Source organism: Columba livia, chromosome 2, assembly GCF_036013475.1.
Source record: "Columba livia isolate bColLiv1 breed racing homer chromosome 2, bColLiv1.pat.W.v2, whole genome shotgun sequence".
Lineage (NCBI taxonomy): Eukaryota > Metazoa > Chordata > Aves > Columbiformes > Columbidae > Columba > Columba livia.
Genome location: NC_088603.1, coordinates 16267867 through 16291590, shown reverse-complemented (window position 1 = coordinate 16291590; position 23724 = coordinate 16267867). Strand labels below are relative to the sequence as shown.

The following is a 23724-nucleotide window of genomic DNA, read 5'->3' as shown; positions in this document are numbered from 1 at the left end:
AGGGCATATTGAGGTGTGAGCATTTGTAGATTGAACTGATAATTAACATGATCAACAGAAATATTTCCGCTGTTTTCCTAACTTTTGCTACAAATTTCAGTATAAATCAGATTACGAAGTCATTACAACAATCCCTGACTGTGATATCTTTGCGTTCACTGATAACTCAAAAAGAAAAAAAAAATATCCCGCTACCTAATATCTGACATCCTAAGTCAAAATTTCTCACTTAAAGGCTTGGAACTATCTGTTCAACATAAAACACTGTGTGTGCTGTAGAAGCCAACTGTGTAAGTAACAGGACACAAAAGTAAAATTTAAAAAAGAACTAATAACATAATCTTATTCTGGCATTCTGTGCTGACTTCATTCCTCCAGACATGTATCAACAACTAATCGTAGTTAAATGTTTAACAGAAATCCCCCTGCTTGTTTGCAGGTCCTCCTCAAACAAAGTTTTCATAGGACGAAAGACCTCTTCTGAAGAGCCAACACAAAGAGGTGCAGCCTGCCAGAAATAAGGGGGTGCGGAAATCAAGTATTTTGATATTTCACATAAAGGCTCTGTCTCCAAAGGCCTGCTGTCACACTTGGATCAATCCAAACAGGGTCTGCTCAAGATGCACTGTTCATAAGGATGGCATCTGGTCTTCCCATGCATGGCACCGCACTCAAACTAGAGCCGTTCTGCCTGTGAGCAGCGCTGCTGGATTAAGACTGTAAAAACCCCTCTCCAAGTCTGGCTCCAGGACTGAGATAAGACTCTCAGATGTAAGACAGAAGTGAGTGAACACAGCTGGAAGTGAACCAGACCCTGCAATAAAAACAGAAAGCCGTGTTCTCTGGCATGTCCCTGGCAGCCTGGCCGGAATCAAGGTGGGCAGCAGGGAAACACTGTGACCCTTCCCACTTCTCCTATAAGACAAATTCACAAATTACTAGAAGTACTAAGATAAACTGAGATAACTGAATTCGCTTTCTACCATGCAACACATTTTTCACTGCTGACAACTAAAAATTAAAATCGTCCCAATCCCTGGATATCAGAGTTGTAGTCTGATTTTGCAGTAAAATGAAGACAATATTAAACTGCCATAAACAAAAATAGTGCCTGTAAAGCAAAAGGCAGAGAGGAAAAAGAAAAAGTCAGATTCAGATATCTGGCACTAGCCCTCACTGAAAACTACTGCTGAGGGTCTGAGCGAAACAGGCCAAACGAAGCCCTGTGTATTGCATACCCCAGATAACGAAACATGTCCTAAATCACTGGGGGTGAGAGGTAATTTTAAACCAAAGCAAAACAAACAAAACACAGGACTTCACAAAAGTTGAGGGGTTTTTTGACTGAAGTAAGACTTTCAAAGTCATCTCACAAACATAATACCTTGACAAAATTAAGACAGTATGCTAAAATGGACTGATTATAGATGCTTTTGCTGCCATGAATCTATTTTACATAATACATTAGAAAATAAAATTATGCCAAAAGCTTTCACATAAGAAAACTTTCATTGGGAAAAGACACAAGTAAGTTACCAGCACTTAGCACACAGGAATGCATTTACAGTACTCTCGTTATACAATGTGAGGGAGTTTAGAAAACGCTGTCAAACTTCATTAAGAGGAATGTTATGCTACTTAAAATTACTAAAACATTCCAGGCTTTTTTGACTGTGCTATGCAATAAAGCAAACCTATTAGCAGCACGTTATAGCTGAGATAGCAAGAATTTGCTAATAGTTTCGTGCTGATTAAGCAAGAAGCAGCGAGCGGTGCTCGCCATGGCAAACATGCCCCCCCCACGCCGCTGAATTACAACTCCGTGCTCAGCACTCAGCGGATCAGCTGCAGCCACCAGCCTTTAGAGAACATTCGCATTGAAACCTCAAGTATAATAAAGTATCGCAGCACTATCTGACAAGCTATTGGAAATAAAATGGTTTTAAGGACATGTATGTATTTAAAAAAAAAAGTCCCTAAAGTATATAGAAAAGCTCAGCATGTAAAGCTGATGGAAAGCAGCTGTTCAGCTGCAGCAAACAGAGGCTGAATGGAAGCTGAACTTTCTAGGATTCTCCCAGAAAAATATATGAGGGTAAATGGTGTGTTATTTTCCTACTATGGTCGTCAGCAAATGATAGACCTTTAGGTGTCTCTTGTATTTGTTTGATGATTCAGCTAAAGCAAAGTATCACAAACAAGTGACATTTAAAGCATTACTCCTTCTGGGAAAACAATTATTTGCCATGAACAAAAGAGACAGAAAAACAAGTCTTGAATGCATTTTAAATTACTGTATACAAGTTTTCACAAGAATTCTTTGCTGTTGATTTCTATGCTGTTTTCTAGAGACATTTCCATTGACCTTCTTGATCTCATCAATATTTATAAATATCTCAAGGGTGGATGTCAAGAGGATGGGATCAGACTCCTTGCAGGTGCCCAACAATAGGATGAGGGGAAACGGGGAAAGACTGAAACACAGGAGGTTCCATCTGAATATGAGAAAAAACTTCTTCACTTTGAGGGTGCCAGAGCACTGGAACAGGCTGCCCAGAGAGGCTGTGGAGTCTCCTTCTCTGGAGACATTCAAAACCCACCTGGACACATTCCTGTGTGATCTGCTCTGGTGAACCTGCTTTAGCAGGTGGGTTGGACTGGATGATCTCCAGAGGTCCCTTCCAACCCCAACCATTCTGCGATTCTCTAAAAAGCTGAATTACGGGCAACTGCAGGCACTGCAGGAGCTCCAGGTCTCATGTCCCAGGAGGCCGGTGAGGTCCCAGCGCTGCGGGCTGGTCACCAGCTGCCCAGAGCTCCCTGCATCCCCACCAGCCATCAGTCCAGCTTGTTCTGCTCCCTGACTCCAGACTCTGCTGACCAGCCACATCTAGTACAACTGCTGTATTAAAAACATAAAGCTTATCATGAAACTTTAAATACCTGAAGAGGCTTTAGGCTAACATTACGCCAAATGCTTTTGAGATGTTAAATTGCTAAACTAATACATGTCCATACTTTACTTTAGCATATAGAATCATCTATATTGAGCAGAAACTGAAGTTTTATGGCACTTTTTGCCAAGACAGTACAGAGCTTGTGGCCATGCTGGCATACCATAACAAAATGGGTCTAGTAGAAGTAGGAAGTTACAAATATCATTTTTCAAAAGAAAAACGTCGCTCATCGTAAAGCATGCCTTTATTGAGACTCTTAGCATAACACATTAACATTAAAAGATACCCCAATTTGAAAAGAATTTGGAACAAGAAGCTGTTCGATATGTTTTTGACAGCTTGTTTCCATAGGAGTCTTTCTCCACATCAACCTTCCCGCGAGCATCACTGAAGCTTACAGATGACCAAAAAACTATTTATACACTTCATCATTTTTCACATATGTAAACATAATTTCAACTAACAAGTAATCTTCTAAATAGTTAAATTACAATTAGATGTCAAGGTCCCACTTATTCATTTAGCTCATTATTAAAATAGATTATCTAAAATGTCATTATTTTAACATCAAAACTCATTTTCACCTGGCAGGTTTCAACTAACAGTGAACAGATCAGACTTTCGTGTCTTTTAAAAAACACAAGGTCCCTGTGTTGGATTATCCTTCACTAAATCTGCATTCAGATCCAGTATTCTCTCACATGTTTACTATGTAACACTGAATAAAATTAGTGCATTACATGATAGACAGCAAGGTTTTGTACAAGGTGCAAGACAGCGAACAACAACTTAGAGCAGAGATTGCAACTTAATTTTCAAAGGAATCTGGTATTTTAGGATACTGCATGTCTTTGATGTCCTTACTGTCTCCCAGTACCTTGGAAGGGGACATGCACTAGCCTGCCTGAAAAAAAGGACATAAAAAATGTTTGCATTAAAATGAATACACTTCTTGTTTTTCCAATGTTTAAATGTGTTTTGTGCTTAAAACCCCTCTGACCAAGAAAAATACTTCTGATCTTGGCACTTAGGGAAATGAAGTTCACAGCTCCACTGGAAAAGCATTTTAAAATTCAATTTCCATTACCGGCTGGGCTCTTAACAGGACCAGAAGCTGGCTGTTCATGTACTGTCATCTCCACCATACACACCTACTCAGCTGTTCCGTTTGCATGTTAAAGTTTCCAAATAAACCATAAAAATCCCACATATATTAGCATCCATCATTTATATTTGGGGGGGAGGGAGGAGCGAGATCTGAAGAATTAAGAGAAAATGTCACAAGTCTCTCTAAATTCAGAAAATGATGCCTCTACAATATATGCGCTCCAGCACACAATCAAAACTTTCAGCTTTTGTTAGGGCTGCTGGAACTCACGTTCAAGCCCATGTATTTTAGTGACTCTATCCCCACGATTAGCACAATTAGCAATTTAGTGACAAAGAACATCTACTATCACATCACACATTATATTTTCTTCTGGTAATGAAGGATAAGGAAGCATAAAGTCTCATGCCAGACAAGACACACATGCAACAGCTTAAGTCAAGACTTCAGTTTAAATGTTGTCCTTAAAAGACATAACAGGATGAACAAAATAAGTGCTAGTAGTTGGCACATTTACAGAAGACTTATTTCAAAATTTGAGTAGGAATGTTTCCTTTAGTAGCTGTTTAAGACCACATGAAAAAGCCTATAAGTAATTATGCCATGGTGATTCTACACTATTTTTTAATTCTCAACATTCATGCTAATCTTAACATCAAGATTCCATTTTGCGAAAGAGTACCGAATAGTAGGATGAATACTTTTAGAAATGCATGCAACCCATCATGCATGACACATCAAGAAGTTACAGATTTTTTTAAGATCATTTTTGAGGATTTTTGTTAAATGCTAAAGGCAAGTACACAATTGTGATGTTAAAAACTATCTCAAAATCCCAGAAATACTCAGCAACAGGCTATACTGTTCTGCTTACAGCACAACTAAGCTAAACAATAAAATTCTCATAGGAATCTCAAGCAGGTTGCACCCTTTTTTTCCCCTACAACAACTGAAAATATACATATTTGTGCTCTGACTGTACTTCTCAGCCTGTTTCTCCCTACTTGAAGACGGTTTGTTGGCATCCAGTTTCATGGCAGAAAGCATTAAACACTCAGCCATGTGTTTCTGAACTCTTTCTTCCCCTTTATTTTCCTTGCACTAGCAAGAATTTCTTTCACTTTTAAGAACAGCTATTTCTGCAATTCAGTATGCAGAGTAAATAAGGATACTTTTGTCACTTAATTTTGTGGTTCAATATTAAAACACATGTTAAAATAAGCCGCAACTACCACTTCAATAAAATTAGACATTGAACCATTGCGATTTTTTTCCCCTATTATGGTTAATAAGATAGAAAATATTCAATATTCGTACAATTTTATTTACAACAATTCCAAGGCTGCACTAAAGCCCAGACCCATCCATGCCAAGAACACAGAAGCCTGGTTCTCAGCAATCAAATCACAGTTTAACATAATACATGGTGAAGCGAAGCAGCAGTTTCTGGACAGACGGTAAGGAAGCACTGAGAGAAGGTGAAGGGAGAGAAGGGTAAGAATATGGAATTCTTGAGACCACCTATGGGACACAGTATTTAAACACAACTCCTAAAGCTACAGTCAAAAAACTTTCCTCAAAAATCAGCTGCAGAGAAATAAATTGTCAGTGTCATCTCTCTTACCCCACAATGTTCTCTCTACGTGTTTTAATAAACAACATGCCAAAGACATGCAGCAGATGGAAAGCCCTGCCTCACAGCCCTTAGAAACACCGCATGAACAGTATGACAGGGAAATTTGGACAAAATCTGCGAAGGCTCCAATGCTTTACAAAGAGTTTAGAGCTGTCTCTTAGCAAAGAATTTTGGATTTGGAGTTTTCAGGTTTTTCATAAGAGAAATTTTTATATTTTTTTTTTAATTAGAAAAAATGGAGCACAAGCACATATCCAAGTTTTGCTCAACTGATGGTGGCAATAGCAACTTTTAAACCAGGAAAAAGTAAAAGGGGATGTAATACAGTTTCTACATATACAGTTCACTGAAAAGTAAATAAACTTAAAGGAAAATTTACACCTTGGTGTATCACAAACCACAACCTGCTATAGGAGTAAGTTCTCAAACTTGGGATGAGAAGGAGCTGAGCCAGGTCTCTTTCTGGGAAGAAGCGCATGGAAGAATACCAAGAAAAATAAAATTTACATTTTACTTCTCTCACCCTAAACATCTCATTCTCAGGCAGTCACGTGAAGAACAGAGCCCTCTGAGCTGGCAAAGGCAAGAAGAAGGAAAGCAAACAAAGCTGAAGGCTGCGGGCGACAACTGACCACAACCTGCCAAGGGCACCAGGGCGAGCGGCCGAGCCCAGGGAGTGAATGAGCAACAAAGGGTGGATCGAGCAAAGGGTGTGAGAGCTGGGTCACCAGTACGGCCACAGCTCCTCTGCTCCAGAGATGGGGCTCCAGCTCCCTGCCGGCACCCGAAAAGCACGTCTGGGGGAAGCGGTGAACTAACTCCTCAGGCACGGCTTGGGGGTGCGAGCACCCGGGAGTAACACGGGTTATGGTATGAAAAGTACAGAGCCCTGGGGAGCAGGGAGATGCCATTAAAAGGTAGAGTGCAGCATCTGCGAGGAGGATAAAGGCAAAGTCACAGCCAGGACAAATGGAATTCTTTGGAGGATTTGGGGGGGGAAGAACAATACTGATGGGTATAACTCATGAAGTTTTTATGAAGGAGTTTAAAGTTAACATTTGCACTATATGATGTGTAAATCAAGGCCAAAGTGCTATGAAGAAACAGAATAGTGCCCCCTGATTTTTTTATCTTTACATAAATATATAGAATTATGTATATGCATATATACATATAGTGCCCTGCATCTAAAGCACAATGCAGGTATGCACAACAGCCACCTATTAGTGCTTTGAACTGGATGCAGATAACCAGAACTGATACGGACAGTGCCAAGTATGTTCATAGAACACTGGCAGGGAGGGGGAGGGGGGAAATAAATAAATCACCTTTTTCAATTTCAACAGGAAAAGCAGCCAAAGCAAAGTCACTGAAGAACTTCATATTTAGTGTTGCAACACTTTACCGCAGGACAAAGCTTCTACCAAATACTTAAAGAACAAACAACGCTTATGTACAATATGGTATAAAGTTTATGTTACAGCATGAATCATTTCTAAACAATATCCTTGCAATCCATCAAGCTGCCTAGAAAGTAAATGTGTGTACAACACTATTAGATATGTGGAACGACCAGCTGAGAGTTCAGAAGTTCAACAGTATTTTTGTTTTTATTTGACATAATATTCTAGTAGAATATTTATTTACATTAGCACACTTGCTGCAGAACTCCCATCACATCAATGACATGGAAAAGGCAAGTGTGTCCTCCAATCCATCAGGTTTGTGGACTTGACTCTAGACTATTTACAACTATTTAAGCTGCAACAAAGGAGTATGTAGGGGCTATTGACATACTGATCGCGGTACCGCTCCATCTCAGTGCTGTATTGGCAATAAATATTTGTAGAGCCAGGTGGTGACTAGAGCAGCAAAGTGATTCAGCTAAACAATAATCCATAAAAGCAAGAGAAAGGCAGCAGCTACATATGCTGCACATCACCAGAAAACATACCTGGAGCTCTGGTCTTCAGCACTGCTTTTAAACAGAACACAGGGAAGCTACTTAATTTAACCGGATGATCTGAGGATCATCCAGAAGCCCAAGGCAAACCATTTAAAAAGGGAACAATTAAAACTATGTTAATTAAATTCAAAACGTAATATGTAATTTCAGATTTAAGTCAGGAACCAGTAAGTTCTAATAATGAATTTGATTACAAACAGAAGTTGAAGCCATATAATGTAACATCAAAACCCAACGCAAGCAGTAGGCTCAATCCATTCAGACAGCTCATCTTTTAGCCTTCATTTACAAAACTTTTATCAGACAGAGCATTAGAATTAATTGAAACATGGACTCCAAACACCTGTACCAGTCTTCACAGCATCATTGCACACAATGTCAAAACATTGCACACCCTGTCAAAAAAGTTGACAAAAAAAAAGAAGACGGAACAAGCAGATACAAGTTGAAAGAGAAAAAAAAAAAGAATATTAAGGTTACTTTACTTCTCAACAATCTCTCAGCCATTTCAGCATCAATAATTAAAATATCCAATTAAAAATCAGGAGTCTTGTGTATGCAGTACTAAATGTGCACCCACTAGCACGCAATGTTTTTTGCAAAGCCTTCACACAGGGACTATTTCTCATCTCTGCTCATACTTTTCACCTCTTCTACGCTATTTTCAGCACCAGTATCTCATTTTCAAGAAGGGAGAGGCCAACAACCACGCACTGTTTAAAAATATAGAAATACCACGGAATTAGACTTCTGCATTTTTGTTTTGCTCCGTTTCATACTACAGACGTTGTGTATGCTTGTTCGATGGCTTGCCTGCATGAACCTAGCACTTTCATAAAACAATCTACCAAAAAGTTACTTTATTTCCCAAGAACTAGCTCAGAAGCTATATTAAGAGAGCCTAAATTCAAAACTGATAAAGGTAATCCCACACTATGTTGCCCAATTACTCACCATCACAGAGGTCATTTAAAACTCTTCAGCTCTTACTATCCTGAAAGCCTGTTTTTTCCCAAAAGTACTGCCCTTCAGCATTAGAACGAGCTCCACATGATGGTAAAACCCGTTTCTCTCTACTGTTTTTAAATCAAACATACGTGGCAAGGCACGTCAGAGAAATATCAGCTGTTTGGGTACTAGATACGCATAGATTTTACTTTCTTTTTTTAAGCACAAATGTCTACTATTCCAGAGAGAGCTGCCTAAAAAAAAGAGAAAAGAAGTGTTCTGCATTTTATTCTACCGAGTCATACATTCCCTACCATTTTGTCACACTGCTGCAAAACAAACGATACTTTCTTTAGAATTCCACAAAATAACAGCACATTTATTCCATAGGTAAGCATTGCAATATTAAACAAGCCCCTAGATAGCAACTAGGTAAAGACATACCAAATGCAACTGTTCATATTCAGAGTTATGTGCAAGAACAAGATATGATCAAATATTCTCAAATTTGTTTATTACAAAGCAATTTGAGTTTGTTCTATGTCTAGAGGTTCCCAACTTAAAACTGACAGAAGCATTGTCAAGGAAGAACAAGCGAGTCCCCAGCATGTCTGGCTGTGTCCAGTTTAGGCAGTGGTCACACAAACACCCTTTCCCTCCCCTGCTTTGCTGTTCAAGCGTTTACCCCGCCACCCGTACAGATCCAGCATCACCCTGCCAAGGGTGGTGGTTTGCACTGCTGCAAAAGAAAAGGCAGGTGGGACAGCAGGCACCAAAACTCATATTGCGCACTAGAAATGAGACTTTTCTAGATGAAAAAAGATAAATCAATTCCATATTACGACTGTTATCCCCTAAGCGGTGCAGCTTGAGCTTCATTTGAGCTACAGGATGAAAGGCACAGGTTTATTAATTCAAGTTGATGCCTTAGAAGTTCCGCTGTATCATTTTCCACATTAAATTAAGGTAAATAGAAGTCAGAAGACTGTGTTGGTACTTCCAGAATTTTTACAGTGGTCTAGATGCTTCTTTCAAAATGACGACACAACACCACGTGTCCCAGGCAGATCCATAGCTCCCTCAGCTGAGCTTTGACACCAGTATTAGAACAAGCCAGTCAACTACAACCAACTTGGCTCTCAGGTTACTATTTTTCAACAATTGTCCCAGAGATAATACTTGTGTTTGGGATCTTTTGGTTTGTTGTTTTTGGTTGCTCTCTATTTTTTTTTAATTAAAAAAAGCTCAATCTGACTTGCAGCAGACAAGTTCAGAGGCACATACGTGCAGCAGTGTCAGTGGGACACAGCGCCTTCTCATTCTAGGGCACCTAAATCCAGAATTACTGAGACCAAGAGGGACAACTATCTGCTAGCTGACTTACATATTAAAAATACTGAGACAGAGCTGATCACAAACAGCACCACTGTGAAACAAAACTATCCAGACCTGTTGTCACCGTGTAGGGAATAAAAGCCACAGAAAGTATTCCTTAAAGGTTCTGGGCAGAACATTCAGAGTTACTGATGCAACTTAAAAAACATTTCAAGCTGTTTACAAAGCTCTAGCAGCAGTTGCTGTAATTACCAATTTTTTTTTTTTTAAATTGTTTCAATGTTTTACAAAATTGCTTAAATTATAAAGCTTTTAGTTCCTCGTCATTGAAAGTTATTCTTCACCTCATTACAATGGGCATATTTCAGCATTTAATGTCATTAGAATAACAAATGTTGATTTTAAGGAGTTAAAATATTAAAAAGATGGTACTTAAAACATAATGCAAAATATTACATCATATTATACATACCAATATGAATCTGCAAACATGCTCAATTTCATTAAGAAAAGACACTGTATACAGTATGCTTCCTTCATGCCGTCAACTTATTTACTCCTTGGGCAAATAAATTAAATCAAAAATAGGGAATTTCTTACAATAGAAACAAAAACCAGTAACAGCCGTTTATCTCGAAGATTTCATGTTTGATCAACACGGCAGTCTAACACTAATCATTTGCCTACCAGTCTTTCAACTAAGGGATAAAGAATACCATGGTTTCTAGAAGACCTGCTCTCACATCTTCTACAGAAACACAGAAAACTTTGTTTTCTCAATTAAAAAAGATACAGCAATCCCAAAGAAATTGTAGAGGTAAGACAGACAGAAAGATCTCTTTACAAGATCTTTACTGCTCAGAATTAACCAAAGTAAAACAGCCACCCTAGTGATAATCCCCTTTAGTGCTTCACAGTTTATGCAATAGTCAATTACTAAAGAGGATGAAAGACAAAACAATCTTTGCAAATAGGTCACTGTCTATATTTATAACGATTAAAACCAGCCTGCTACCAAAACTAACTTTTAATAAGCATAAAAATTAACATTAAGACAGAGCATTTATTTTACTCTGAAGCATATTCTATGTCTCCTATGACAGGAGGTAACACTCACCAGAAACAAAGTTATTTCACATAGGTTATGTATTTGCATTGCTGAAAGCAGACTTTAATTTTTGGCTGTAATGATTCTATTCCGAAGTATCATCCTCACAAAGATAACACCTAAGTATTCTTGACACGATCTCGGAACACAAGTTCCAACCCTTTCCCTGTCTGCACGCCTTCTCTCTCAAAACTGGTTAACAGATTTTATCTGCAAAAACTGCCCGAAGCTCCTTTTCAAGACCAATGTTAATGTCTTCCACTTTTGCTTTGACTTTCCTGTTCAGGCATGCCTAAACATGTCATTTTGTTCTTTAGAACAATTACTCGGGGCTCTACTGCATACTGTTGGGATCTCCCATCTGCCTCTTACAAGTATTGTCTATGTTCTGCTACCGAATTCTCTTTCAAAGTTTTCCTTTCCCCTTATCCCCAGCCTCTTCAAGGAGCATTTTCTGCCCTTCCTGTGGGATCAGGACATGACATCTGACACATCTTTCCTAAAACTTAATTGAATTTCACTGATTCTTACAGCTTCAAGTGCCACCACCACGTCAGTGATTCTGACACCCAGCTGTGCACTCCTGAACCATTTCATTCCATTCCAATCTCAACCTGCAGTCACCATCTCCACCAGAGATTTAAATCTGGTTAAATTGGAGCTTGTTTCCTCTCAAGCCCAACTTCCTCTAATTACCTCCAGCCTTCCTACAGTTCGAGTTCATAAACTAACATCTGATTCTCACAATGCCTTATGCACCAGAGTTGCACCCAACAGTTGGAATTTCTTTGCGTAAAATGTCAAGGCTACTCATTAGCCAGTCCTGATCTTTCTCTTGACCAGACCATTTGCTTACATCTTTATTAGCAAATTCTTCTGCTCACACTGTCACCTCTCTATCCTTCATTTCATATAATATTTCAGCTGCTAAAAAATCCTTCCTTCATGCACTACTTTGAAGACTCTGGATCTTCCAGTATTTCCACAGCCATCAAGCCTATGAGCTTCGAGAATGTACAGCTGCAAAACCTGCACTTCATTGCTGGAAAGGAGATGGAGGATAATCTTCAGAGAATAACACAACCACCCCTTAGAAGAATCCCATAGTAAAAGCATTCCCCTGCGTCTCATACATTTGTATTCAGGATACTAAAACACACACTGAAGGTTGGGCAAGGGCTGAATGCTATCACCTCAGTCCCCAAAAAATCACCAGTACAAAAGTATGATTATTAAGGTCATTCTTCCTTCTAATCTTAAAAATTCAGGAAAAAACACCTGTAGCTTAGAGTCTATTATAATGCAGACAGCATCAAGCTGAACTGCAGAGCAGGCAGGGGAGGGAGAACCACAGCCAGTCTTGTGAAGTGAAATCCTGTTTGTGCGTGAAAGCCGGGAACTTGATGTTCTCACTGCAGACTAAGAGCAATAAAAACAGCTTTCTGAGCCATTAATTTCTGCACAGCTGATTTCTGCTAAACAATGCTCATTATTGAAAGAATTCTAAAAAAAATGCGGGGCTGTTCCAGCGAGAAGGCTGGCACTCTGAATCTCTACACTGAGCTAACGGTGACATCAGTGCTACTACTGCGTTAATCCCTACGGCGACTAAATGTCAAATATTTTCATTGTCTTTAAGGAGCTTGTGATTGCGCACGACGAGATTAAGTTACTTCACAGTTTTAAAACAGACAACTGCAAAGCACGGTGAGCACCCGCACTCCTGGCACCAAAGACCACGACAATGACAAGTTCTTCGGCGACATCAGTCAGAAACAGCCACGCTCTTTCCACAGCCGAAATGGTGCATTTTTAAGGTTTGTCATTTTTAAGCAATGTGAATACTTCAATCTTCAGACCTTTCATAACCCAGCGAAGTCTAAAAAGAAGTGCATATCCGCCCCACTCAAATCCAGACTTAGAAATAGGCTGTAGCATTAAGTGTATTGGGGGGTAGAGGGGAAGAAGCAGCAGACCATATATTTCTTATTGTTTGACAAAGGACACTCATGTAACATTAATTTCATCGAGAGACAGAGATGCATCTAACAACAAGCAACATAGAAGAAGGAACTATCTTAATACACAATATAAACTTCAGTGTGGTAAACTATTTGAGGTAGGATATACTTTCTAAACATCCCTTACTATTTTCAATTTGTTTGGCAATTGACTACTACAGCAGTAGATGGGCAACTACACATGCTTCTAAAATAAATATGTAATATTTACTTTATCCTTCCAAGTTCTAAGTGTCTCATATCAACTACAGTGAGCGAGGGCACTGCTGTAAAGAAAATACAAGAAAACTGACCAATTTTCACATTGCATTGGTGAGAAATTGCTAAAAAAAAAAAGTGATCCTATTTGTTCCCGATTATTCGCAGAGAGAAAAAAAACCCACCACCTTAAAATTATCATAAAAGATACAAATATTAGAGACATGAGCCCCCATAAGTAGAGAAACTCTAAGTCTCAATAATGAGGCCAAGAGTAGAGCAGGATATTGAAAAACTACTGATTCTAAGTATTTATATACATATAGATATAAACTCATACAGATTGAGACTACATAAACCACCCAATCTTGTATCTTTAAGATCTTCCCACACTCATTAACTAAGTAGTTTTGTCTTGATTGTGTCTTATTAGCAAAGTACGGACTCACAGCCCTCCATGATAAGACTTTTATTTCTAACGTGAGCATCAACTTTTATTTGAATACCGCACTTGAGCGAGTTCCCTTGGTACTTTGAATACATGCTGACAAGTGGGATTTACTATTTGTACCCAAACAACAGTTTCATGTTACAGAGTAAGATTAAAGTTCAAAAACAGGGAGCTTTTAACCTTAAAAATTTAATATAGTTTCATATCTTCCTACAGAAAGACGGGGGTGAGGTGGAGGAATTATCTATATACACACAAAAATATGTGTATGTACACATACATCATTGGTTCAAGAGCAAACCTGGAATTACAATGGACTAATTAACTTGGCTACCAGAAGTGACCTGATTATCTAAATCAGAGTGCTAAGCTTTTGCTGGGGGTGGGAGAGGCCTGTTAAAAAAAATTAAAAAGTGGGAGAAACTACTTTACTAAGGAAAAAAGGCCGTCAATGCTCAGTCTTAGCCTGAAGTGGGAGTATATCATTCCTGGGATTCTTCCATACTAATTAAACTCCCATGTTTTGAGTTTTAATCCAGAATAAAGTTGTGAGAAGCAGAATTGACAAGGGCGACTCACAATGGTCTACAAATAAAATAATCAAACGAGAAATTAAACACCATACAAATTCTAAGTATACCATTTTTTAAACTATTAAACCCACCAGTACATCAATTTACAGCTCATTAGCTATCTAGACACACACTTAGGAAAAGCTGACAGTAACTAGCACCATTATTTCAACAAGTCAAGAAGTGAGGAGTTAGTGCAGTAGGCTCCCGTCCTCTAGAAGAAAGTACAAACCAAATTCAGTGGCATCTCAAAACAATCTTAAGAAAGAACAAAAGCATTTCTGTCACATTCAATCACAGGGTAACGTGAGTAGAATTAATCCCCAAAGCAAAGTATTTCTGCAAGGCATAGACAATACATTTTTACTTCAACAATCTGATTTTGTTAGGAATAAAACTGAAAAGAGTACCAAGAAATCCTGTAAAAAAAAAAAAAAAAAAAAAAAAACAAAAATAAAAAAACCCCACGCACTACAACACAGACAACACACAAATCTCCAGGGACCAGTATTCAGCTTACCTGCACTTGTTCTGTGGAGCTACTACTGAGTTCATCTCCAGACTCAGAATCTTGGTGAATTTTTTCTGAGCCCTCTCCTGCTGAATCACAAGATTGTTCATGCAAAAAGCTGGTCTTCTCTATTTCCAAGAACTCTGGACATGGGAAATGACCCATGGAGACGGTTCTATACTGATTCGAAACTTTAGGAGATTGCAATTCATTGTTAAATTTTCCATTGTTTTGGGTAAGGTCCAGACTCAAACCAAGAGTTTGACCAGGGCTATTGTTTGGTCCCAGATTTTGATTGGCATCTCGAACTAAGCAAGACACTTGAACAGGAGAAGATTTTCCAAAACTAGAAAGTTCTGGTGACTTATTCACATTTTCAGTTGATCTCTGTAGTCCATGCACCAACTTCACAGTGTTATTTTGCAGCATGCTCGCTTGCTTAACAGGTGGCATCAGCGCTTTTCGTGGTATTTCCTTCACGTACTGTGCTGGCACATAAAAGGGTTTGGAATTTTCATCTCTTTTGACTTGCCACCAATCATCGTTAGTCTTTTTCACCAAGATGTATTTCTCCCCTTGCTTAATTACTATTTTCTTGTCCTTGGCCTCATACTCATAGTCGTACTCCACTTCAATGTACAGCTGTCCTGGAAGGATCTTCCCACCTTTATCAGCCATTTCTGTTTGAAAAGATTTCACCTTTTCAGGCAAAAGGTAAGCCGCATTCTGCTCCAGAAGTGTTATTTTCCTGTAATAATCAGAGCTGCAAGAAAAAGTAATACAGTAATTGCCTAAGAGCACTTCAGAGGAAAACAACTTCAACAATAACCTGCCTGTTCAATTTATGTCGACCTCAGACTAATAAATTGATGGAAAAATGCAAGATGTTCAGATACCTTTCTCAGTGATAAAACAAAGTCAGTAGAGCAACCTACTCACAAATTTAACTCTCCTACTCACACAAGCCTCCTACTAGCAAGCTGCTCATGATGCCTGTTGCTTCTGTTACTAAACAGTGTAGATCACCAGGGGCTTGTTGGGGGGACTAGTCAGAGGCAATCTCTTGCTTATACACAGGCTTAATTGCTTTATGGAATTGTGTAACTACACCGGTTTTAACCAAAATATTCAAAAAGTGAATATTATTCTTTGCTTATTTTGATTCATCTTTCAGTTCAATAGTTCCCTCAGAGTGCCCAGAATTCCTTACAAAAACCCCTTAAATCTTTTTCCAGCGCTCCCTCCTGCCATGAGGTCCAGCACAGGCCGGCAATCGCGGTCCCACAGACCTGCCAGCCTCACCTCATGGAGCAGAGGATGAGGAGGGAGCTACACAGCCCGCACAGGCTGCAGATCGTGCTGCCGCTGCAGACAGCTGTGGGCTATTGAACACATGGTATAATCACTCTTTTATTTATTGCTTTAAATTGTCAGCAGAACTGCAACGCAGAATTTAATCTGTAACTGTGGTAGTATTAAATAAAAGTATTTAACATTTCCAAGATACTTTGGTTTCAGTGGTTTAAATTCCATGTATTTACTTTGCTCTTAAAAGAGCATTTAGTGGTATTTACTTTAAAGAAAACCTGATCTAACCAAAATTTTAAGGGCTAAAACAGAAAACACAAAAACAATGAAACAAGATTACAAATCAAATAAAAAAATTAATAACAAATGAAAGAGTAATACATGAAAATTTTGATAAGGACTTTTAGCATCCTGTTACCCAGACAACCACCACTGTATCTACACCCATGAAAACAAGGTGTCTCTGTTTAATGATGTAGCTTCAATGTCACAATTCACGAGTGGATAAGCATCAGTCTTGCCAACTTACACTGAACACAACATAGTAGACTGACATGAAAGATTTGATTTCTTCATCTTGAAAAATCAGAGCATGTAAGTAAAGGGGAAGATCTTTAGCATTCAACTAGAACACAAGAGAATTCAAGTAAAATGCCACCACATTTAATCTTATAAAGATTAACAATTTTTTTTTTTAAATGCATGTTTCATGTACAAGAAAAATTATGTAGAAACTTGCAGCTCTGCAAGTTAAGACTTTGTGATGAGATTTGTAGTGTTTTCTCTGCCAGACAGTGGAACTAATGCAATTCCATGCAGGCACACACACGCAGAGGGAGCTCCGCTACCCAGCACAGGAGTAAGGACAGAAACAACAGCTAAAAAAAGGACCTTCTGGGGAGAGCTGAAGCAGAAACCCCTAACACCTCTTCAGATTTTCTTTCACCATTTCTATTTGGTTTGAGCCTCGGGGTGGTGGGCGAAGTATTTCCCACATAACTCAGTAGAAAAAGAAGAAAAAAGCGAAAGCATGATGCCAAGACAGAAGCGCCCATCTTTATACTGTGCCTCTGTGTCTTCCTCCCACTGTCCATCTTCTTATACTTCCTACAGGTAACCTGAAAGCTACCATCATTTACAGAACGCCAATGGAATACAAGGTCAGATATAGAATGTCATTGGAATGACGGTAACACGTTCAACAACTGACAGCCGGAACATAAAGCAGTAGAAAACAATGTTAGGATTCTGGCGTTTACTCCCTCTACCATAAAACGGCACACTGAAATTCACAGCATTACAGTCTATTTACAGCTTCTGTACAAAACAACTTGCTTACCTGCTGTTCTACATAAATAGGTGTTTTTAAACGCAGCTCTGCAGTTGTTTAGCAACTGTAGCATCAGGTGAACATGAACACACTGCAGCCATTCCCACTCTAGTTTTGGAAGCTCTGGCATACAAACATTATTTTTGCTTTGTTGCTAAACCTGACTCCTCCCAACACTTCTTCAAAGCTGCTACCAAGCCCTTTCACAGCTTCAAGGTCATATACCAGAAAAATTCAAGTGTTTCCCAGTCACAGTTTACCCCTAAGGTCTGCCACTTTGGAAGGTGAAATGTTAGAAGATCCATTCACACTCTTTTTCCTTCTCCCATACAGAAACCAAAGAGAGAACACAAGTCTGTGGTTTCCCACATGGCTACCGAGCGTTTCAAAGCTTCGATGTTTAATTTCTCTTTTGCCAATTCCATATAACTATTTATTGAGAATGCATGCTTACCATTTGTTCAAGACAGGTTCAGGAAGTTGCATTTTATGCCTAAATAAGTAAGACAATTTTGAGAAATACAAGATAAATAAAATAGAGTGGCTACAAAAATAGCTCTATCCATTTTTGCAGTCAGTTTTGCAGCCTAACCCCTTTCCAAAAAAAAAAAAAAAAAGCGGCACAATTTTTTGTTCTTTCATCCAAGCTGCAAAATTACCAAGTCAATAGCAAACATTTGGTAATTTGAACACACGATCAAAAAGAGACAGGCTGTGTTCTGTGCTTGGCCAGAACACTACAACAGTATTATAAACAGATCACATCATCAGGATGAAGCAAGGCTCCAGTTCTTTACCTCAACAGAAAGAAGCAAGAGATACCTAGAAACACAGAATGTCCTGAGTTGGAAGGGACTCACAAGGATCATCGAGTCCAACTTCTGTCCCTGCATATGACAACCCCACAGTTCACACCATGTGTCTGAGGACATTGTCCAGTCTCTGCTTGAACACTGTCAGGCTTGGGGCCGTGACACCTCCCTGGGGAGCCTGTTCCAGTGTCCAGCACCCTTTGGGTGAAGAACCCTTTCCTAATGTCCAACCTAAACCTCCCCTGGCACATCTTCCTGCCATTCCCTCAGGTTCTGTAACTGTTCACTAAAAAGAAGAGTTCAATGCCTCCTCCTCCTCCTCCCCTTGTGAGGAAGCTATAGCCAGATGAGTTGTCTGCTCAGTCTCCTTTTCTCCAGGCTGAACAAACCAAGCGACTTTAGCTGCTCCTCATACGCCTTCCTCTCCAAACCCTTCACCAACTTCGTAGCCTCTTCTGGACACTCTAGTAGCTTTATATCCTTTTAATCCTGTGTTGCCCAGACCTGCACACAGTGCTCCAGGTGAGGCCGCACCACTGCACAGCGGGACAATCGCCCCCCTGACCGGCTGGCCATGCTGTGCTGGATGCACCCAGGACACAGTTGCCCTCTTGGCTGCCAGGGGCACTGTTGATTCATGTTCAACTTGCCATTGACCAGAACCCCAGATCCCTCTCTACAGAGCTGCTCTCCAGCATCTCATCCCCCAGTCTGTACGTACAGCCAGGGTTGCTGTGTCCCAGGTGCAAAATCCAGGACTTGCCCCTGTTGAACTTCATGTGGTTGGTGATTGCCCAGTTCTCCCATCTGTCCAGATCCCTCTACAAGGGCCTCTCTGCCCTCGAGATATATAGCACACCTATTACTATAGGTGGGAAACCTTTCTCAGTAAGTTTAACAAATATCAACATCAACCCTGCAGGTCTGCAAACAACTACCATGGCCTTGATTTCACAGATCCAAATGCATTAAGTTTGATCTTGTTTGAATTTTGTTAAAGCAGCTGTTTGTGCCAGAGAAAGCTGACTGCCTGCACCCTATGCACAGCCCGGGAGACTGTGAAGTCCTTTCAAGGGTCCATGTATCTCCCTCATAGATCTTGGGTTAAAGAGGCATGGAAATCTTGGCCAAACCTCTACTCTAAGGGGCTTAGAACAATTAAGATGTGAATGCACAATGTTGACATTTGGAGTACTGACTTCATTGTCAGTCAACAATTCACAGTGAAGTGATGCAATACAGCAGGTCAGACCTTGTAATCTCACTATATATTTTTTTTCTGTACCATTACCTCTAATGCTGGATGGCACCCACTTCAGTGAAGTTGAAGAAATGTAATTAGAGGATAAAAAGCATGAAAAATTTTTTACTTCCAGAAAAGACGTCTGTGAGCTTTAACACTTATTTAATAAAGTTTTGATACCTGATTAAGAGATTAGTAACAATGACTTGCCTCACTGACAAAGACCTAAAGAAACTTATTCATGAACACCAAAAAACAGACTCAGGCCACACTTTTCTTCCAGTCAAATAAAACCCAAATGCTACAGGGTAACCAATTCATGGTGGGCCACATCCCCACGTGGTGATACATTTCCACCCTTTCACAGCACTTTCGTACTGCCCTAAGGAGAGAGGACATTCGTGATCACACACACAGCTCTGGGTGCGAGACCTCGGGCAGCCCAGCAACCTGCGGTGAGGGGACCTTCCACTCTATCACTCTGTACCCATCCGTGGATCTTCCCACGCTCAAATTTCTGATGGGAACCGTTCCATCTCCTACAACCCTCCGTGTTTGTGGAGGTCGGCTGCTTCCTTCCCTGCTGCAGCTTCTGTCCACTGGGGGACACAAACAGAGCACAAGGGGTTTGCATCACACAAACATTTGCCTCTCGCCAGATTTCATGTACATCCACACAAACTGAGACCTTTTCTAACCAGAGCCAAGTAACTGCAGTGACAGCTTCAGCCCCCCTTAGGCAGGCTGGGTTTGGAGAGCTTTAGGTTTGCTCAGTTGGCCTTTCCTAGGGGAACTTAAACCCTACAGCAACACAGTCACCTCCTGACAGCACTCAACCTTATCTGCACAGCGATGCTCACTAGACTGATCTTGAAGCACACACAAGTGGTCTTGAAAGAAACATGGTCCTAACACACACAGATAGGTATCTACATACAATGTGCACATAATACAATCATATATCGTCTTAGATATAATTACCGCTAACTTCACCATTATCCTAGAACTAAAGAGCAAAAAAAAAAAATTCAGGAGGTACACAATAGGTGTTTCATACTCTCCTTTTGAAATTACCAGCCACAGAGTACTTTCTTCTAATCTTCAAGAACCAGGTAATTCAGTGGGACTTGAGATATACCAAAAAGACTTTTTGCTATTTCTTTTTTCTTCCTCCTGGAAGAAACCTTACCATGGCTATAGAATCATTACTTACTTCATAATACAAACAGATGATAAGTTACTAAAAATGCCACTGAGGATATTAACCAATCGCCTTAAAATTCTTCGTGTGACCTTGTTAACAGTGTCCTACAAAGCAGCAGCAGTTGACTTGTGTAATCTTTTTCCATTTTCAGCATCAAACTTCACCCACTACTGAAATGAACCCTTTCACTGTGCTGATACAGAAATAAACTCAATTACTGAAGCTAAATTAGGATAAATTCCTATCAGTTCAGGCCAGATGAGATACCCTGGCTACAGCTCGCTCGATTCTATGATTCTGCTCCTCCTTGAGCAGTTTTCACAGGGGTTCAAGCCGTACTGCACAGCCACTGCTTGGGAGAGTGGTCCCACAATAACCATGCCAGAACTCAACCCCATTCATACCTTTCTCCCCAAGGGGCAGCGCTGTTTATCCATCACAACTACCTCCTCAGCTGAGACTTTCACACAGACAACCAGCCCTCACCAGTGCCTGTAAAAAACAGCATCTGCAAAGTGTGCATCTAGAACATGCAAAAGATGTATAAAAATAGATGCAAAGACACAAATGCAAACAACAAATATAGACAAAACAAAGACAACTTATAAACTTTATGAAGACGAAATTAATCCTTTACAGTTTCCTCTCAGATTACTAACACAGGTCAGAAATGGAGCACTCCTCCCAAGTGAACTAGCTTCCCAGAGTGCACACTTCCTTAAAAATTAAAGGCATAATAAGTAACCATTTAATAATTGCCCGTGACTCATAGTACTGAATAAGCGATGCATTTTAAACAACTGTCAGGACAACTTTCCAAGCCGCGTTGCAGTACCCCGCACCTGGACGAGCTTCCAGCGCATCGCCAGCCCACTCGCTCCTCGTTCGGGCTTTTGTTAAGTTGTTGACTCCAACGACGGGCTATAAATAGTGCAGCACACCCGCACCGCCGAGCCCCGGCCGAGCCACCCCAAGTTGCGGCGCTCGAGTTAATACAAGGGCGCCAAACACCCCCCGGTCGGGGGCGGCCCGGGCAAGGCCGCCGCTGCCCTCCGCCTCCCTTTGTCTCCCGCCGGCCCCGGCAGGTGAGCGGCGGCTGCACCAGGCAGGTCGGGCGGCTCTGTCCGGCCTCCGCCCCACCCCCGGCACCACGGGCCCACCGGCAGCGCCAGGTGCGGACCTGCCTCCCGGCGCCGCCGCCAACTCGGCGCTCCCGGCGGCGCTCGGGGAACGAAGACGCCGCCGCCGCCAACGGGGGCACCGCGGGGTGGCGCCGCCCAGACCCCCCGCCGGCCGCCTGGCACGGGAGGCGTTTCCCGGCGGCGCCCCGGGAGAGAGAGAGAGGGCGGCGCCGGGGGGCCGGGGCCGTCGCCGTGAGCCGGCCCGGGTGCGGCCGTGCCCTCCGCCCGCCACAGAGGACCCTGCCCTGCCCGATCGTCCCGGGGGCGGCGGCGGCGGCGCCGCGCTCCACCCCGCCCTCCTGTTCCTCCTCGTCTCCCTCTCCCCCGCCAGGCCGAGCGGCGCAGCCCCTCACCTGCCTGCGCGGCGCGGCCGAGCGCTGCTCCCGCTCCGCCGGCGGTCGCTCCCGCTCACTGCTCCCCCTCCCGCCAGCCGAGTGTCAGCTCCGGGGCACGGCGGCGTCACCGCTCCCGTCACGTGTCGGGGGCGGGGCGCAGGGGCGGGGCCAGAGGGGTGGGGGGTGTGGCGGACCCGGTTCCCGCCGCTCCGGTCCGGCCGGGTCCGGTTCTGTCCCGCCAGTCCGGGCAGCCGCAGCTCTTCACTCGGGGGGCGCTGCGGTGGCCGTGCGGTGCGGGCCGGGTTTCGGTGGGCGACGCGCCCGGGCCCGAGGCCGAGCCTGGCGGGGCGGGCAGAGCCCTGCCCGCCCGGGGACCCCGCGGTGGGCGGTGCCGCTGCGGGCTGGGTCCGCACGGGCGGGTTTGCCCCGCGGCCGCGGAGCCGCCTCCCAGCGGGCCCGGGAAGGCTCGAGGGGTCGCGGGCCGGCTCCCGGACGGGGCTGTTGCTCGTAACTGGAAATCGGTGAGCGTCCCGGTTAGTCCGTCCGTCCCGCCGTCCACCCTCACTAGTCTGAAGCCACCCGGTGCGACTGCCAGAGCGATAACATCGTGTTCTAATTCATATGGTAATGTGAAATATCTAGGCCTTTCTGTCCGTAACAGAAAGAACAGATGGAAAACAAAAACTACACCCCTTCCTTGCTGCAACCAGGGGTCTGCGTGTTCAATAGCTGATAACTGAAGAAACCACAATTTCTAATTTGTCTGATCAAAAAGAAAGAAGAAATAGTCCCATTCAGTGCTTGGTATGTCTTACTGTATTAGTAACAGTTGTCAAGCGTCCAGTTTGGGCACATTTATGTGGTCTTTGCGGCAATTTCAAATTGTAAGTAATCCTATCTTTCTCTTTAAATAAAAATAGTATCTAGTCCCCCTGGTTGCAAGGATAACCTTGAAAGCGTGAACTGACTGTAATTGATACAGTGGTATCCGAATAAATCTGCAAACATCCTGAAACAATGGCACAGAGATCTGTGAACTGTCTGCGATCTGTTAATCTAATCAAGACTAATGTTTGCCCTAACTTTTTCTTTGATTATTTTAACACACGGAAGAAGGAAGGGAACAGTAAAATCCTCAAAAGGTGGAAAGAACATGTTTGCTGAAGGGAAAGGCAATGGGAAGAGACCTGAGCAGTACAAGCAACTGAAAGAGAGAAACAGAAACTCTATTTGAGGAAAAGATAAAAATGGCATCAATAGTTGTAACTAAACATGCTGACACATTTTCGTATTGAATATTTGTTTCATGTTTCTATCAGGTGGTATGTGGCAAGTGGTAAACAGTGCAAATGCCTTAAAGCTTTGCTTCTGTTTATCTTAGCCTGAATACTTGTGAAAATGTCCCCTTGACACCAAAGATCATTTGACTTCGCGCTGTCTGTCTACAGAACATCATTATTAAAATTCTATTGGTGTTGTAAGGCTGACACCACTGCCATA

General features: G+C 41.8%; 1 protein-coding gene across 50 annotated transcripts in view; it reads right to left on the bottom strand.

Annotated features, from left to right (window-relative positions):
* Positions 1–22827, bottom strand: part of ARHGAP12 (Rho GTPase activating protein 12) — a 79912-nt gene extending 57085 nt beyond the window's left edge. For 17 of the 50 annotated variants that reach the window (XM_065050534.1, XM_065050547.1, XM_065050548.1 and 14 more), the window contains exons 1-2: positions 22243–22827; positions 14821–15574 (exon numbers count right to left, since the gene is read on the bottom strand). In XM_065050534.1, the coding sequence (XP_064906606.1) occupies positions 14821–15489 (669 nt within the window). In that variant the 5' untranslated portion in view covers positions 15490–15574; positions 22243–22827. The other 33 variants (XM_065050532.1, XM_065050533.1, XM_065050536.1 and 30 more) reach the window with 9 other exon arrangements.
* Positions 22828–23724: the final 897 nt, after the last annotated feature.